This window comes from Diprion similis, chromosome 1 (genome assembly GCF_021155765.1).
Source record: "Diprion similis isolate iyDipSimi1 chromosome 1, iyDipSimi1.1, whole genome shotgun sequence".
NCBI lineage: Eukaryota > Metazoa > Arthropoda > Insecta > Hymenoptera > Diprionidae > Diprion > Diprion similis.
This window is the reverse complement of record NC_060105.1, coordinates 46,553-64,508: the sequence shown is the minus strand read 5'-3', so window position 1 is coordinate 64,508 and position 17,956 is coordinate 46,553. Positions and strand designations below refer to the sequence as shown.

The 17,956-nt window shown below is 38.7% G+C and overlaps 2 protein-coding genes across 4 annotated transcripts; one reads left to right on the top strand and one right to left on the bottom strand.

Moving 5' to 3' along the window:
- Positions 1 to 1,291: 1,291 nt before the first annotated feature.
- On the top strand, positions 1,292 to 14,256 carry LOC124413295. The gene is given in 27 exon segments (XM_046893836.1): positions 1,292 to 1,427; positions 1,543 to 1,664; positions 1,845 to 1,976; positions 2,265 to 2,396; positions 2,484 to 2,597; positions 2,675 to 2,859; positions 4,279 to 4,405; positions 4,628 to 4,749; positions 5,147 to 5,279; positions 5,369 to 5,554; positions 6,540 to 6,631; positions 6,808 to 6,883; positions 7,061 to 7,182; positions 8,078 to 8,196; positions 8,320 to 8,487; positions 8,643 to 8,743; positions 8,832 to 9,569; positions 10,190 to 10,596; positions 10,691 to 10,825; positions 10,917 to 11,070; positions 11,387 to 12,072; positions 12,441 to 12,518; positions 12,606 to 12,727; positions 13,055 to 13,159; positions 13,217 to 13,267; positions 13,573 to 13,776; positions 13,779 to 14,256. Coding segments are annotated over 27 exon segments (4,779 nt in total). The 5' UTR covers positions 1,292 to 1,414; the 3' UTR covers positions 13,934 to 14,256.
- Positions 14,257 to 14,375: 119 nt separating this feature from the next.
- Positions 14,376 to 17,539, bottom strand: LOC124413126 (lysine-specific demethylase 8). Of its 3 annotated transcripts, none has more exons than XM_046893711.1 (7): positions 17,297 to 17,539; positions 17,046 to 17,193; positions 16,866 to 16,968; positions 16,369 to 16,539; positions 16,068 to 16,288; positions 15,129 to 15,284; positions 14,376 to 14,930 (listed from the first exon to the last, which is right to left on the bottom strand). In XM_046893711.1, the coding sequence occupies exons 1-7, from the start codon at positions 17,437 to 17,439 to the stop codon at positions 14,673 to 14,675; spliced, it is 1,200 nt and encodes a 399-aa protein (XP_046749667.1). In that variant the 5' UTR covers positions 17,440 to 17,539; the 3' UTR covers positions 14,376 to 14,672. The 3 variants fall into 3 exon arrangements, with proteins under 3 accessions (XP_046749667.1, XP_046749496.1, XP_046749584.1); XM_046893540.1 differs by having other exon boundaries at positions 16,785 to 16,968; positions 17,297 to 17,535; XM_046893628.1 differs by having other exon boundaries at positions 16,785 to 16,968; positions 17,253 to 17,461.
- Positions 17,540 to 17,956: the final 417 nt, after the last annotated feature.

The following is a 17,956-nucleotide window of genomic DNA, read 5'->3' as shown; positions in this document are numbered from 1 at the left end:
AGACACGAAAAGGAGTAGAAGTTTTTATACTCTTAGTTTTACTAAAAATCAAAGAGCCATTGTTTTTCAGTCCCCACGATTTTTCTCTAGCCGCACAGCTGTAACATCCGACCGGAACGTCCGTATGTTTTATTCATGAAGCATGAAGTAAGAGGGAACTATAAAGGCCAGGGACTGCGATACCTCCAAAAACGTAAATACAAATTATCCGACATGAATTATAGAATCCCTTCCAAAACGCCGTATTGTAGGCAACGCCCCCAAGTTTGGAGGTAACGTAGACCTCTATTGCAGAACCAGGTGCATTTTAATGCTTGATCGGTAATTGGCGACCCGAACTACAGATGTGCGTCGTGTGCGTCTAATTGTATTTTCACGACAGTTTCTAGAGTCTAACAGTCGGAAATCCTCGTGGGCACGGACTTATTAACTCGAGAGTTGACTCGAGAGATTTTGTGTACGCCGCAACGTGAGTCAACTCGGTGTTTCTGAGTGCCGCGAGTTGCTAAGACTTTAGTCGACTGTAGTTAAGGCCCCGCTGACCTGGCATGTCATATATATATTTCGTGACGTCAGAAGCGGGGAAATTGGGTGAAAACGCCTATACGAATCCTGCGATAACGAGAGTATGAATCTTACTCGGAAATATTTTAAATCGTAGCTTGAATAATAGTGTACGTGTGAATCTCAGTCACTGCTCAGGCAAATCGCTGATAATGTTTATAATAAAGAATGATGAAGTGAATAAAATCACGCGACAACAAACATGGCCGATCGGAGCTACCGCATGTTGAATATTCACTGATTGCACTGTTCCACAATTTCTTTCACCCTCGCCAGGGAGATTCACACGTACAAAAGCACACACGTTATCCGGGAAAACTTGTACTATCAGTTATTTTTTTGTAAACATGGCTTGATTCGTATAGGCGTTTTTTATGTGACAGCAGCCCGTTTATGGTCCACAAGAAGTATGTTCCGATCTGTAACTGCCATCATTGGTTGGATCTAACAGAACAAGCCAATGAAATCAGCGGCCTTAGTTCACCGTTCAACGTTCAGAGGCGCTGCACGTATTTATGACGTCACGATTTGATATTTTCAAGTCACTTCAGCGGCACCTTAAATCGAGTAAACTTTCAGAACGCACGCCAGGGTAATGATCTAACTTTACAATTTGCCCGCAAACATTTTCATTGACGTCATAGTGTTTTGGAACACAAAATTTCGGGGAAATGTCAAATCTTTGTGTAAAAGACCAGATCGCATGTATCGGCAGCCACGATCGCAGAGGATTCGCCTAAGTTTGATCCGTACGGGGTGTGTCGATAGTTTTTCTGATGGACTACGTATATTTATTGATAAAACGTTCGACACTCCCGCATAGACATATAATATAAATATTGGCACGAGCATGAATTGCAAAGGTTAGTCACGTCAATAATTTGGTTAGACAAGCTCGGCTTTCTTCGTTTTGTGTAGTTTCAAGTAGTCTGTTTAGCTATCTATGTACGGTAAAGTTAAGCACATTTTCTGCAACAGGATTGAATATTGTTGGACAGCACCCCGTAAGCAAGGGAAAAGCCTACAGTGAGATTGCAAAGCTGCTAGAATCTGGTGCAAAATATGATTGTGATGATTTCGTACAATTTGAAGCGGACCAAGTAAGTGCCGATCAACATTTTTTTCTCCACTTTCTGGCCTCGCAAGATTCTCAATGAGCATGTCGGCAAAATACAATCCATTGGGAACTTCCGGTTTTATTCGATTGCTTGGCTCTTGAGTACATTCATTCACCTTTCATTGATTTATCCTCACCATCTAAAGTATGTTTACACTTTCAGTTTATTTCCGACCAATTCTGTATGACTTGTCCGAAAAAGAAACGAGTCAAAGAGACAATCAAAGGACTTGCCGAATCAGTAGCTTTCCAAGAGCAGGTGGGATTTGAATTCTGCTTTCCTCCTCACTTGACAGTCAAGCGAATTTTCACACATTTCTTTCTACCGAAGTGTTCCAATAAAATTTTTTCCTTCCTATCGTTTCCTTTGCTGGATATTTGCCAGGAATTTACAAGTCAGGTTATGCTGTTCTTAGTCGTACACGTACAAATTTCTCGACATCGCATGTGTTCTGTCCAATCTTTTTGGATAATCTGCTATTTATTATGTGCATGGATACTATAATTAAACTGACCATTTGGACATAAAACTATCCCGAATTTGATCAACATTCATGCGTCATGATTTCTCAATTTCTCTTAGGGTCATCATTATTACAAACAAAACTTTGGCACAATGGAAGATGCCAATCATAAAATATCGAACATATTACAGGACACAATGGCAAAACAATCAAGCATTGGCATAGCTAATTTCTTAAAAGTCGAGCCAGAGGTGATTTTGAATACGGGTATTCCTTTGCTCATTTAACCAACGCAGATGTTCTTAGTTATTTAATATTATGATTTATAATACTGTCAGGAAATCGACTCTCTATTGTACCAAGGTTATGAAGCTTACCGCCTTGGGAATTACGGATTAGCATCTACTAAGTATAGAACAGCCTGGGAGATTATCAACCATGCCAACGTAAAGGTAATTTGCATTTCACCATCCTAATCATGAGCTAGTATACTGTAATTCATTCAACTTTTTATATTCCACATACCAAGGTGCGAACCAGATGCATCAATGAGGACATCATTTGTTATATGTTGTGCGTGACTCTGCTGGAAACAGACCAACTCAACAACCTGTCAGAAGCTGTGGAATTGCTAATTTCTCTTGAGAAACGTAGCTCACATGTGCTACCAGCTGTGTATTTTGCTCTAAGTAAGGCTCACCATAAAAATTACAGGTATTGATTGCTTGGTATTCACTTTTTTTCCTGAGGTATACAACACGAGGATTTATCATTTGTAATTTTTAGTTTTTCATAATTTACCAACTGGCTTTATGCTTTGGTTTAGCAGTTCATAATTTATCTTTCTTATTCCCTGCTCAGTTGATACTTTTGGTCAACTTTTGCTCAATCCCTTTACCAATCACCTTGTTGAATTAATGCTTCTCTATTTTTGGATATACTTTTTGTAAACTAACAATTGCTTGTCTTTTGTCTATAAAGTAGGTAGCAGATATACCTCCTGAGGTGAATTCTGATCGTTTCAAGGCTGCCAGTTTCGTCTGCTGCCATAGCAGATGTGCCTTGAATCGGTCAGAATCTATCTTGAGAAGTATATACTTGAGCCTATTTGACTCAATTCTCTCACAGTTAAATATATGGCTCTTTATTTCCCACTACATTTCGCTTTTGAATCAGTTATCTAAACGAATTCTACATACTACCTTCGCACATTCACCAAGTGCAACCATTGCAAAATGACGTTACTTTATCTATTTTTCCAAGAGACACTGTCTTGCCACGTACTTATTAAATGTTTGCTTTGTTCAATCTCTCTTGGAACTGTGCTTTTTGGTGCATGTAAAAAAACAGGATCTTGCAAAGTGCACACTAAAATGCCAATTTCTTATACTCGTTTCACGTGCACGATAGGTGAAGTTTCAATGGTACTAGGATAAAAAAAAATCGTGCTCTTGCACAATGCTGATGAAAGGCAATTTCACTCGTGTGATCAGCTACTTCTTGCTCTTGATACACAATGCACTCCTCTATTCCTCTATTTTGCTGAAAAACGTGGTAAATAATACAAACTATCATTGGTACTCACTGTTAACCCTTTCGTCACGGGTGCCGACTATAGTCGGTGTCTGCGAGACGACCTGTGTGTACGGGTACCGACTATAGTTTGCGTTTGCAAAACGACATATGTGTACGGGTGCAGACTATAATAGGCATTCGTGTGACGCGTGTGTAAGGGTGTAGACTATAATAGGTGCTCGCGAGACATACAAAACAATCAAAAAGTGGCATTGAAAGACGTAAGTCCAAACATTGAAGGCTACCGACGTGCAAAAGCCACACTTCGCGACACGGTGGCCTGTTCAGTGGCGTCACTCCAGCGGAGCGAGCTGCCGTAAGGAAAGGGTTAATACGCACTGAATCGAATAAAAATCTGGGATCAAATAACATTATTCGTTAATATTCCAAATCACCAAAATTCAAATGATTGCTCTAATTTGACCTACATATGTCTCAAATGCAAATAAGATTTGAAATCAGGTGAACAGGTGGTGGTCATATCCTAGATATCTTTCATGCTCAAAAGCATTAATAAATCAAAAAACTTTTGATAATTATTTACTAATCTGTCACCAGGTTTGCCTTGGCGCTGAAAACAATTGAAGAAGGGTTTGCTTTCCTCCGCAGTGGCGTTAAATTGCCATTACACACAATACCAGGATCAAATATTGTTCTCCAGGAATCTACTAGAGACGGGCTATCGGTATGCTACATTTAAGATTTCTCTATCTGGTGCTATTCATACAGTATTCCAAGATTTTTCATAAACTTGAAACTTGACGGAAGTACCTCTAATTACGACTCGACATTTTTACTTCTGCTGCACTACTGAAAAATGCTGATTCAGCAACAGGCGAGTGGATAGAAAGCTAAATCTGAAACGCTCACTCACTTGTTAAAACATTGTTTGGACGTTGTAACATAGGTTTCTCTGGCTGAAATGAAAGAGGAATGTTCAAAGTGGCATCCTCCAGACGCAGTGTGCTGTCTGGGTGAATGTGTTTCCAGTTCACCATTCTACAGCCCTAATCGAAATATATATTTCAGGTAACGATCATTATTTATCTGTCATCGTCATAACAAGAGTGTACGGGGTTCGCCAAATGGAATCGACTGGCTGATTTCCCTTACATCCCTCGATTTTTCTGCTATTTTATATGATTCAATGCATATGAGTGAGCCATCTTCGTTTCTCCATAACTACATATGCACAAGAGAGACAAATACGGCTCCCCGATCTTTCTCATCTCTATATTCATTCGATGCTTTCGGCGCTGCCTCACCTCCTCTATCTTAATATCTCTATGGGAAAGCGCCATATATATTGAACATATCTATTTTTACGCCCTGATTTGTTTTAAATTGAAATTCAAACAGACTCTGGAGACATATTTGGTTTGTGTCCTCTGTAAACCATCACTTTCCAATAATTTTTCCTCTTCAGTGATCCTGCATTCAATGGAATGGTTGTTGTAACATGCAGCAATAACAGAAACCCTTGTACAATCAAGTTTCATCAAGCCTGTTGGAAGTTAAAAAAAGATCAACTATCTGCTGTAGAAAAATTATCTGACAAGGTAGTACTAACCGTTTATAATTTGGTACAGTAGCAGTATTTCCGTACTGAGTATTTACCAGTGTACTGAGCTGTATTAAAATTACACAGGACATCATTGGCTACGAATGTTTCACACCAAACTGCGAGTATGGTCAAGGTGAGCACAGCTTGATAACCAAGATAGAGGTTTACGGAGAAAACGGTAAATTGAAAACGTGTATCGAGCCACCTGCAAATCCTGTAGTCTGGGTGAAGCGACGCTATCCGTCCAAAGGCGCTGTACCTAGACAGTTGGTAAGTTTTGGTACATAAGTGTTTGTATAATGTGAGTGTGTTTTTCATGTACAAAGTACCTGTTTCTATGAGGGTAAAGCGAGTTTGCGAATGCGCATTCGCCGAGTACTGAAAAGAACACTCATAAGTCGTAGGAGTTAAAAATGGTCCCTTCCGCAGTGCGCATATGCGTTTTCGCGTAGAAATTTGATATTACGCTAGCCGAACCTCAACTTCGTGCTCCGTGAAAAGATATGTAAGATACTCTTGTTATATAAAGAATCGTGTGCACATGGAGGCAACGGTCTTTTCGCTTCGCGTATTTGTAACATTCGCCTTTGGCTCGTATGCGTGATCATTTACAACTCATAATTCAAACTTACCCTTAGCCCGAAAAGACCAGGTTTGCCTCCCTGTTACTCAATATACTATTGTTGCTAATTTGCGGCTATGAAAATACAATATGGTAGATACAGTACAAGTATAAGGATCAAGTTTGTCGATACATCTAAATCAGTCTAGCTTTTGACAAATACTACTAGTTGGCCAAATTCCCCCAATCTTCATGTGGCCTCTACCGAACATATGTCACCAACACCTGCCAAATGTTAACGAGCAACCGTTACCTGTAACTTCCAAACAAAGTGTATCGTACAGTTTTTCCACACTTTTTTCTACTATAACTTGTAACTAAGTAAGGATCAACTGTTCAATCGATTAGTGTGGCCATGTTCGATGTTCAATAAGATTTACCCAGAATGAATTCCTGATGTTGTGCATTCTGACACCTTTTCAAACGGTTGATACAAGGTCAAGTCAGGCAGAATTCGACTTTACAGTTGTCCATCCAATAGTTTTTGTGCTATCAGACTACATGATATGTTAACTTAATATTCACGATTCCACATTTGTGTCAGGTGTTGCGACTGAAGTTATATAAGGTTAGCTGGTATATTCTTACTAATTGAACATGTATCACTTGCAATGTTTTCATCTGATAATCTAGGATAAACCAAAGCGATACACAGAGAAGATACGGCGGCCTGGTACAATCACGGTACCCCGACCCATCTCTAAAGAAGCGACTGGTGAAGATTGGTAAGGCTTGTTCTAAAATTTGAAATTACTGCAATTAAGTGTAGCTATACATGGTATTTGAAACAACCGATATGATATTTGCTCAATTTTACTTTTTCAATAACCATTCTCATCGTGATTCGTTGTTATGTAGTACAAATCAGCGATATTGACAGTGAAGTTATCATTCCTTTCAGTGATAAGAAAGCATGGAGATTGGTTCAATTATCAAAGTTGAGAAGGAATAATTTTGGAATAGAAAGAGACTGTGAAGTAAGTATGAAACTTGGATCTTGGAACGTAAAAATTGTTATATAAAAAACTATCATTTTCTGTGTATCATTTTACAATCTATTGTTGCGGCAGCTAGAATTTATTGTACAGGTTTGTAATCTTTTTTAGACGAGTTTGGAATTAGTATTGATGTTACAAAAATAACGTGTGTTACAGTGGCGACCAGATGCGGCAATGTACGGAAATCCTCAGATGGCGGAAATTGGCGATTTTTTGGGAGGTCCAATTTTTGAAAATGACTGCTCGGAAATAGCTACTGTTAAGACGTTCATATTCACGTGAGTAAGAGATAATATCGTTCATCGACCAAATATGGTCTCACCCAAACACAAATGTCATTTCCGAATTGAAATTTATCCACAAATAAATGAACAGTTTGGAAATAGAAGTAAGGGAAAAAAACCCGCAAGAACTCATATTCTTTCTAACTAGAATTCTACTGAATTTTCACCAGAGGCCATGAAACGCCTTGAAAAGTTGATGGCGCCCCAGTGTGTGCAGATTTTCTCAGTGAAGAGTGAATCGATGAGACCGACACACAAAACTGACAAATGACAAAATCAACACACAGTAGTTCCCTGAAAGCGAGCGCATACGTTCTGCTTAAATTCGATTTGATATACGAGGTGCCTCAGAAGTTCCTTTTGCCGGGTGTACCGCGACTGCCACACCCATTTTTTTTTTTTTTTTTTTTTTTTTCTTCTTCTAATGTTCCGCATAAGGGTGTTGCAATCAACATCATTACCGGATATTTGATGACTTTCCTGAGCTACTTGTCAATTTTCATAGTGAGATCACCGCCAGCTCACACTGGGGTATTAGAATTATCATTGTCTAAAAAAATATCAATGTATTTATAATTGTATTGGATTGACCATTACTTCAATAGCATAGTTAGACCTGTAAAATATCGCCGAATCGGACGTTCCTTTCATACCGTTTAATGTTGCCTCTGTATCATTGATATAAATATTATCTGCCTTCAAAACATCTCCAGGTTATCAAACCAAAGTTCCACCTACCACGTCTGTCTTGGTGTTGCAAAAGCAATTGGGTTTTAATGGTCATCACATTCACGGCTGTTGGCAATCCATAGCCCTTGCTGTTATACCTTGTACCTATAAATTAATTTCAACGAAACTCGTACTATAATATTTTCGATTAACTTTTCAGATATTTTTACGAGTTCATCAAAGAAAACGGTTGTGTTAAGAAGCGAGAGGTTTCACGGAAATGGGAAGAGGATAAATTCGTATTCGATAATTACAGCAACTTGTTGAATAACGATACAGGTGAACAGATTAGTTTTCTATGTCATGTAGCGATATTCGCGCAGACGTAATACATTGGTCTACTATGTAGATTGGTTTTTTTCACCTCGATTCACTTACCATTGATTATTCTTATATTTGCAGATATTAACGACTTTCTACTACAATCGTACAAGCTTGTCTCCCTGGGAGACTACATTGGTATTGCCGAAAATTTACCGGAATTATTCGCAGTAGTTCAGAGTGAAGTTTGCGACTGCCTTAAATTTCTGCTAGCCGACCAGCCCCGCTCCCGAACAGCAACAATACAAGGTTCGAGACTCTTATTGTACATGTATCGGAGTCATTGCAAAGCCTGTGCAAAGTGATGATTTCAAGCAACGATACTTATCACGAAATTATCGAGCCAGATCTCACTTTGGCTCTATGGTTTTAACAATCGATAATGTTATTTTCATGATTATCAGATGACGTCTTTAATTTGATAATCAGTGGTTACGAGGAGAAGCAGAACAGAGCCCAGACAATTTCCCAAGGTTCTGATACAAATACAGATACGGATAAAACGGCCAGTGTAAATGCAATTTGCTATATAACAATGATTATATCGAAACTTGTTCGTATCCGCCTCAATTTGCAATGGTGCATATTTTCAGGTGATTGAGACATCTGCTTCTGCGGTTATCGCCGATTCCCACAAGATTCCCGAGACTACGTGCGAAGACCATACCGTATATGAGACTTCTTTTGATTTTCGAGAGGCAGATAAAAGTATAGAAGTTCATAATTGTCAACAATCACGAGATGATGACACTCCTCGGATGTTAACATTTCCCGAAATCTCATCACCTACCAATTCGACATGTTCAAATGATGTTGCGAATGTGGTCATCAATACCAATACCAATAGCATTGAGAGCAATCACAGGTCTATAACTGAGAACTCTGCAGACCTGGGATCAGTCCTTGGTATGGATCATTGTCGTGAAATGGTGCCAAACATGAATCTTGGTGATAAGATTGAAAACGAGCTGAATAGCGTCCCAAAAGATTGCGAGTCAGCATTGAATAATTGTCCAGATGACGCAGTCAGGCTAATCAATAACTCCGTTAAGGATACATCGCATGACATTTGTAATCCCTCTGAAGAACCTCAATCAATTTATTCTGTAAACAGAGATTCCACAGTAGATCCCGTCGTTTGCAAAATAACCCTTGGACAGGACACGCTTGAGAGCTCCGCATTTTCCGATTTTGACACGAACTATTCCCATCGGGAAATGGAAGTTCCATTTGACGGTACATCTTGCAAATTGACACATATTCACAATGGCTGCAGTTTTCATTTGGATAAGGCCATACATAAAGGCGCCTGTACGGATGGAACCAATACGGTAGGTGCAGAATTTGCTTATAAACTTTTTGAAGATCGGCTAGACATATCAGCAGCCGTGATGATTAATTATAGAAATTAAAAAAGTTAACACCCTTGGCATCCAATGTAAACTCACTTTGTGCTTCATTCATTGTGAATTTTATTACTAATCATATCGATTACATATGCCGTTAAAATCAATTAGGCAACATGTGTTAAAATTATTAATATCAGGAAGGAATGTAAACTAAGAGACAGCCCCAACTATGATGTTGAAATAGGCAGCATTGCTATGTAAAATGAGACTTTGAAACATTTCGCCTCGCTCAAATAAGGTGTGGAAATAATTAGTTACGTACACTTATTTCAAATGATAGTATTTTCAAAATTAGTAAGAGATAGGAGCTAGCAACAAGACGTGTAGCCTTGAACTTGTTTATTGTTGTAAGAGTGTACCGAACTGGTACTTGAAATTATCACAAAAGCTGAGATGCCCCTTGTTCGAATGAAGTTTGGTAAAAATCATCTTGAATCAATTTTTGATTAATCTTGTCAATAACGCCAAATTTTAACACTGCCAGCATATATTGTATCTCATTTTGTATACACCCTAATCTGCATTGATTTACGTTCGCCCAGAGAGTTGAGAATCTGGAAAGAGAACTGACCGAATACAAAATGATATCTCATGCGAGTATGTCTGAGCTTATAAAGGATTCACACAGACTCGAGGCCCAATGCTCAAAGCTTGAATCAGAAAAGTCACAAATTATGGAGAAGGTCCGAGAATGTCAGCTTGGTTTACAGCGTTGCAGCGAAGATAATGTAACTTTGAAGCTGAAGAATACCGAGTTGATGCACAAGTATGACAAATTATTTGAAGAAAAAACCGAGATCGAACACAACTTTAACGTGCTTCTCAGAGAAAAATCTGCCATTGAAAATCGCTTGGAGGCGCTTGAAAGGGAGAAGAACAAGGCGGACAAGAAGTTCCTAAAGTACGATTTACATCAGACAGATAATACCAAGGCGGATCTTAATCCAATGTAAGCATTACAATATTTGAATGCATTCTCAAAAATATTGCAATGCAAACCATTCTATTGCTTCATATTTACACGACTCGATCAAATATTTCAGGGACAACCGCCTCAAAATACAAACTCATTTGGAACAACAACAGATTTTGGAAGCTCTGAAGCGATCCAACCAACTAAAATCAAGACTCAGTTCTTTGGACAACGAATTCTTGATGAACAATTTTATACTTGAGAAGTGGGTTGGAGATATTCTGAGTAATACTTGTCTGTTCCAAGTACTTTCACACTCTCGATGATTCGTACTCAATCATTTATTCGCATTTCAGAGCGGTCGAGAAATGTAACGATCATATACACATGCTGAAGGAGGTGGGTAAATTTTTTGAAATGCTAATCAAACAGCAATTCCCAATGACAGAGGCTCAAGAGGCATGGTACAAAATGCATAGCTATCTTCAGCATACAGCGTTGGCTCACAAGGTCAGGTTGGAACCGATTCTTTACCTTGATGTCATTACTTTGAATTCATTATTGTTGTTGCGGTGCCAAGTGCGAGTTTCGCTTTGCTCAACATTCTCTATGCATGCGTCAATTTGCAAGTCTACTCTTGTATAGCATTTATTCTGAATTACGATTTTCCGTAATTGCAATCGCGTCATGAATATTCTTATGAACCGTGTGTTACACTCGCGGTATGTTTCACCAGACTATTATAGATGTGGCCTATAGGTTTAGTCACATGGCAGAACCAACAATTTCATTCAAGAAGCATAAGAATTATGTAACATTTTTACAGGAAAAATACTTGGAGGTAAAAGAATTACTGGAATCAGACAAACCGATCGAAAACTTGGAAGATACCAAACTATCTCTGAATATTGTATTCCCACAACCGCTCAATCTGGCAGAGGTATACTACAAGAATCAAGCTAAGTTCAGGCATTATCCAATGTCCTTCGTGCAAAGTCAGTGGACCATGCCAGGTGCCCGTTACGAGGACCCCGGTTACTTTCGCCCACCTCCAAGGGCACCTTACCAGGGTGCGTACACACAAGTAAGAGGAAACGGAGTGCATGGGAATATGCTTTACAAACCCGTGGCGATGGACAATCAGGGTCCACAAATACAAAGTAATTTCTCAAGCCTGACAACTTATGGCGCCACTGAAAAAAAGTTGCATTTGGAACCACGCTTCTTCTCTACAAATGAGAATGACCAGTTAGGTCAGAGAAGTGTAAGCAATGAATTCCACAGTGCCGAATTTCAAAGGCAACGAGATATTAAAGAATGTCAAACATCGTTACCTATAGGCCGTACCGAACCAACTGCATCTCTAAAGCCTTCAAACAATGAAACTAAATGTGAAGATTTTACGTTCCACAGTGCTAGAAAACAAAATTATATAGATTCGAGCGAGGGTCGTTCTACGAAGGCGAACAGTATGAAATCACCAGGGAACCCGTTACAGACCTTGGGCAACAGGTAGGTCTGACTAATAATCCGTACTGTACAGGAAATCTCTGGTGAAAGGGCAACACCCAAGCCACGCGTGCACCTTTAATGCCAACACACACACAACCTTGGCATGAACCGAGCGTGGAGGACGAATCCTGCGAACAAAAACTAGTTCATTTGTCCACGCTGGCAGTGTGCGCGTGGCTTGGAGATTGCCCTCGCACCAGAGATTCCTTACAGATAATTTGCAATTGTACAGGAAAATTACTTGCTGACCTCGAAAAATTACAGGCTGTCGCTACGGCCTATTCAAAATATTCCGGTAGAGCGATACTGCAAGTTAATATTTTCACAACAAATTCTAATACCGGAAATTTTTCCAATACTTTTTCTAGACAATCGATCGCACCGAAAAAAATTGGAATGGATCTGCTGGTCCACGAACTGGAAAGAAAATTTGTAGGAGTCCCAGAGTATGTTACAACTTAGATATTTATTATTTTTATTAGTTTTCATTGTTAGACGTTCATTGTTACTCATTTTATCAATCTTTCATCCAGATTTGATTTACTGGAAAGCTTACAAGATTTGCGCAGATCACACAGTGACACACTATCCGGAATGCGCATAGATGACATTTTACGAGAATCGGAACAATTTGTTATGCAACGCCAGGAGAAACGTAAGTATGAATTTATGAACACGCCAAAAGATTATGTTTCAAGAATTTGCTCGGGTTTGAGGTACTTAATAAAATGGCGACCATACCTTTGTTAATTGGGATGACAAGACTTGATGTATTTTATACCTCAGACACGTCAATACCTCAAGGTAATCTTTGTGGTTCGAATTTGATATCCTTCTAGTTGCTTTGTCCAACAATATATCGCAAAATAAGACACAGGTCGGAACGAGTAGTGCGTAAATTCTGTGGTACTCCACAGCTCCTTTTTGCTTATGATAGTATTGTTATATGTTATAAGTAGATATGCAATTCTAACAATTCTAGATGTGGTTCTATATTCGCAATCCAAGCAAACCTTGTCGTCGGAACGACCTATTCTATCCTCAAATAAATCTAACCAGTGGAAGGTCCCGTCGTCGACACCCTTAGGTAAAATTTCAATCCATACATGTGAAACAATTCATATATCATGAATATATGTTTTAGGAAAGCAAAAAAAAATTGAAAGCATTAAGCGGGGGCAAGCCAATGAACTGGGTAAAATATTTTTATTTCTCTATACTTTCTGCTAGTTTGATGTCAAAAATGACCAAATCACGCTGTTAACGTAAACAGTATGAGTTTGTTAACAGCGTCTAGAGCGAACCCGAGTATGCTATGAACGCTAGTTGTAATTTAGAACGTTCGACGGACCTGGCGCTTGACGATTCACATCTCAGGATACACAAGCCACGCACAAACTGCTGACTGTGAAAAAAGTAGTGTTGCAACAGTTAAACAGTGTCATAGCTGCTCACGTTGGTCTACTTCAGTCTCACCTTTGTCTATCATTTGAATTCCAGTTAATTATACGGCCAAGGTAATAACATCGACGGAAAAACCAAGCTGGAAAACCATACCATCGGAATTTCCTGTTTGGAAAAAAGATCATGAAGATTCCGAATGTGTGATATGTTTTGATCTCATAAATTCAAGTGACAAGGAAGCCCCTGTGTACAACTTGCCTTGTCAGCATTCCTTCCATAGTAACGTGAGTTTCGGTTTGTTTTCATCACAAGGTTACAAAAGTGTAGCTTATCCGCATGTAGCTCTGTACGATTTTTGTTACAGTGCATACGGAAATGGTTGTGCATTAAGAGCGTATGCCCTATATGTCAGAAACACTGCACTATGGACGAAGAATATCCCCCACTGCCTTCATAAAGTTTTAAATCCACGAACAATATACAGGTATAATTGTTTGACAGGTATTAATCCATAAGTTATAATAAAACAGGTATATCTCACATACTAGCCAACAATTGTAACATTCCAAACATGAAACGTGTTCCATAAACAAAACTCAAACTGCTAACTTGTGTGACTCGTATTACGTGAGGGATGACCCATCAATTATACCTCATATCATTCTACTTTGACCTTGGAATTCGATAGTTCTTTGCCCAATGTTGACAATTCTCTAATTCTTCAAGTTGCGGTATACAAATTAATGGTGAGGTCCGCACCCGGATATTAATGCGTGCAAAGTTGTGTCGATTTATGGTTTCTGAAATGACTCGACAATGACATTTAGATTAGGATCAAATCTTGGAATAACGAACTGTCGCAAAGAAAAATATCTGCTTTAATATACTAATTCTTTCTATAAAAATACTGTATTCAATCACTGAGAATATTCTTAGTCAGCAGACTGCTGTGACGATCACTTGGGACACTGAACTCAATTGTCCGTAGTAATAAATACCACTGTTACAAACGAATATATCGAATGATATTCCTTGGTTTACATTGGGAGAGATTTGTAGGATCTTTATTATAATTAAAACAATGCATTCAACAATTCGTCTTTTGTCCCCTGATTGGAAGAAATTTTATATACATGGCTAGGATCCAGTTATTGAAAATTTAAAACTGAACAACGCATCTATACAATCGTTATATGTCAATCCCACCAGAAACTTACGGAGAAACTTTGGGACAATGCAGTGACGTAATGCCACCACCCTGGTGGAATAAACAACATCTCACCGGGTCCCAAAGCGCACGTTATGCCGTTAGCCTTCTCGAATTTGGGCCACTTTTTAAAGTCCGGTCTTGTAGGGTCCACACAAGCTGTATTGGTCAGGAGTTTAGTTTCATAGGGATATAAATTGGGAGTTTCCCTAGGGTGGAACAGTATGACTTCTTTATGCCCAAATACCTTACAGAGAAACAAAGCAAGATTAGGTGAATCCATAATATATACAAACCTCTGTATTTTCAATTAGCATAACGGCAATGAAGCGACGAGTGTAGCGAACAAGTCATTTTGACAGCAATCCCTAACGAAACTAAGTACTAGTTTCAAGTTCATTCGTGGGGTATGAAAATGAATAAAGTGACGAATTTCGAAACGTACCTGACAAAGGAGATTATTTTTCGGGTCAAAGTGCAATGGCGAGATTGTGCCTTTTGGCCCTAGCCATGCGTTAATATCCGGTGGTGTAGCATCGCCCCCACTATCAGTGAAGTTACAGTAGTCCGGTACAGCGATGTCGTCCATCAACTCTGGTATCTGAAATTTTGAATCTTGCATAGATTTGAGTTTAAATTTTTAGACTCTTACTGAAAAAATCACAGGCTTGTATGTGGACTAGGGTGATTTTTTTTGAACGACTAAGACAGATCGTTCAATTCTGCGTAAATTGCGAATAAGACCAATGTGATATCATAAAATTCTGCTGAGTTGGAGAGATTTGAAAAAAAAAACGCTTCAATTCACGTGTATTTTATGTGGGGAATCTTCTCACGCCCTGGGCGAGCACTCGACATTAAGGGCTATAACTTTTAGGGAATTTTTTGTTCGACATATCGAACAAAATTTTTGATGGGACTGAAAAAAAAAAAATGTCGTTCAAAAACAATCATCCCAATGTGGGTGGACATTGTCTTTAAATAAAGCTTTGGTGAAGATACATTTAGAAGCTGAGTACATAATATCCAGTTACCATTCATTGGCTAAAATTTTTTAGGCCATCATTATTCTCTGAATTAGACCTATCACGATCATAAAATTTTGGTAAAAACAAACTGTGATGCAACGCTTACATTTAGTGTGTCCATTAATCAGGTATGAGCATGGAAAGTAATCGACTGTAATTAGGCTAAACAGTACAGCGAACGATAGCAAATTTCCAAACAATCTCAGAAACAAATGGTACTACATCAATCTCATTACTTAATCAGTGTGCTTAGGTTCAATCGATCCGGTAAGAAATATGTATCGTTGTTCCGATAGGATTCGATAGCTGTCACATTGTCAAGTAAACAAATAGATAAACACGTATATTTTACAAACTTGATTGAATAATTCGTGCTGTGCTAGGTATCCCAGTTTTTGCGATGTATCAGGTGTTACATATGATTCAATGAATTCTGAGAAAGTGAGCAAACACTGAGTCCAATCTTCTGCAGTGTAATGAGAACCGATTTCAATTGGTACAGTTCTTACTCCGGCAACTTTTAGTAAATATTTAGGATCTCTCCAAAGTTCCATGGCTTTCCAGTGTTCCATGCACCCTAATGAAGCATATATGGCTGTCAGTACAGTGCGAGTTTGACGCCTATGTGAATTGATATCAGAAGAAAGAAAAATGTACCTTCCAAAACAGCGGGTATCTTCGGTTGAAAAATATCCCTATAAAAAGCCTCCATAGACGGCTGATGGTAATGAACAACAGGAGCAAGCCCTGGAAGCTCACTCCTTGGAAGAGAACTGCAGCCGAATGTCATCAGATTTTCAACCTTCAAACACTTCTTGTCTTTTAGCTCTGAAATCAATTCATGTTCACCAGATGAACCCAAAAAGGGTGAACTGGGATTGTTGTACATAATTATTTTTTATATCTGTTAACTCTTTGGTTCTCCAACTTTGTTGGTAACTAAGAAACTTAGAGTTCCCTTTTATTCTACTTTACTAGCAAAGGGATAAAACTTTGTCGGGACACTTTTATACAGATTACGTAAGTGACATCATCGTAACATATAGTGACTAAGGCCAACATCCCTGTCGTACCATTTATCAGCGAGTTCAGTTTGCAAGCAACGGTGGTGAGTAACTCTGGATCAGATACAGTCGGAGCTCCTAGTAGTATACCTTTATCAATTTGCAGTATGATGTCTTCCAATACTTTCAGTTGCGTGATTTGTGACTTTATCGGCGTATCCTTGCACTTGTGTTGCATTAACAATAACACCGACTAAATGAGAGATAAATATATGATATCAAATAAATGAATTAGGAAAAGAATCTCCAACACAAATCAGTCATTCGTACCTTGACAATAGTACAAAACGTGTAACAATATTTGTAATGGATCGATACTTCCTTCCAGTAACCAGAGTTGAGCGATTCCCAAGTGCGATCGAGACAAGCTTCCAGGGTCACTATTGCATCTTGTAACCATTTGTATGTTAGAATAATCCTTGAGGTGAGAAGGAACAGAAGTCTGGTATTAGGAAATGACGCAAGTACAGGATGAAACTGAAGATGCATTGAAATTGATGGTAAGTATCCATTATATTTACTTGGTACAACTCATAGAAGCCCATAGTTTTCCACAGATCGGTGTCAAGTGTACCCTGATTTCAAGTGGGCTATTGCTTTCAATATCAATCAAAAGAGCCTCAGATAATAGGAAATCCTTTGCAAACAGCCAAGTAATATCCATAGTGAACTATTCTTACGGATAAAGATTAGGAGATATTAAAACAATACAATAGTCGTTAAATGAGAAAGCTATATTTAATTATTGGTAAATGTTTCAAGGATACAAATAGTAGTTCAAGTACTTTCACCTTAGTATAACAAAGCTGGCCAAATAATACATGTCTTTGCAGTCAATGGCAACGTTTGACTCGATAGAAACCGTTAACAAATATTCCTCGTACTTTTGTAAGAAACATTAATTTGTAGAAAAAAAAAAACTACAATGCACAGTGGTACACAAGTTTCCGTTCCGTTGCAAAAAATTAAATCAGGTCTTTAGAGCCCATCCAAGGGGATAGAAGGGCAGGGGAAAGGTGGCAAGTGTCGTCGTCGTAACAGTATAATAGCTAAGTAGGATTGGTAAACCTTCCGGTTACAGCAAATATCAAATAATTAATAATCTATCGCGCCTCCTTCCAAATTCCTAGCTTTGAATCACTGATCGTGTCTGTATCACGGTCTTATACCTACAGTTGTGG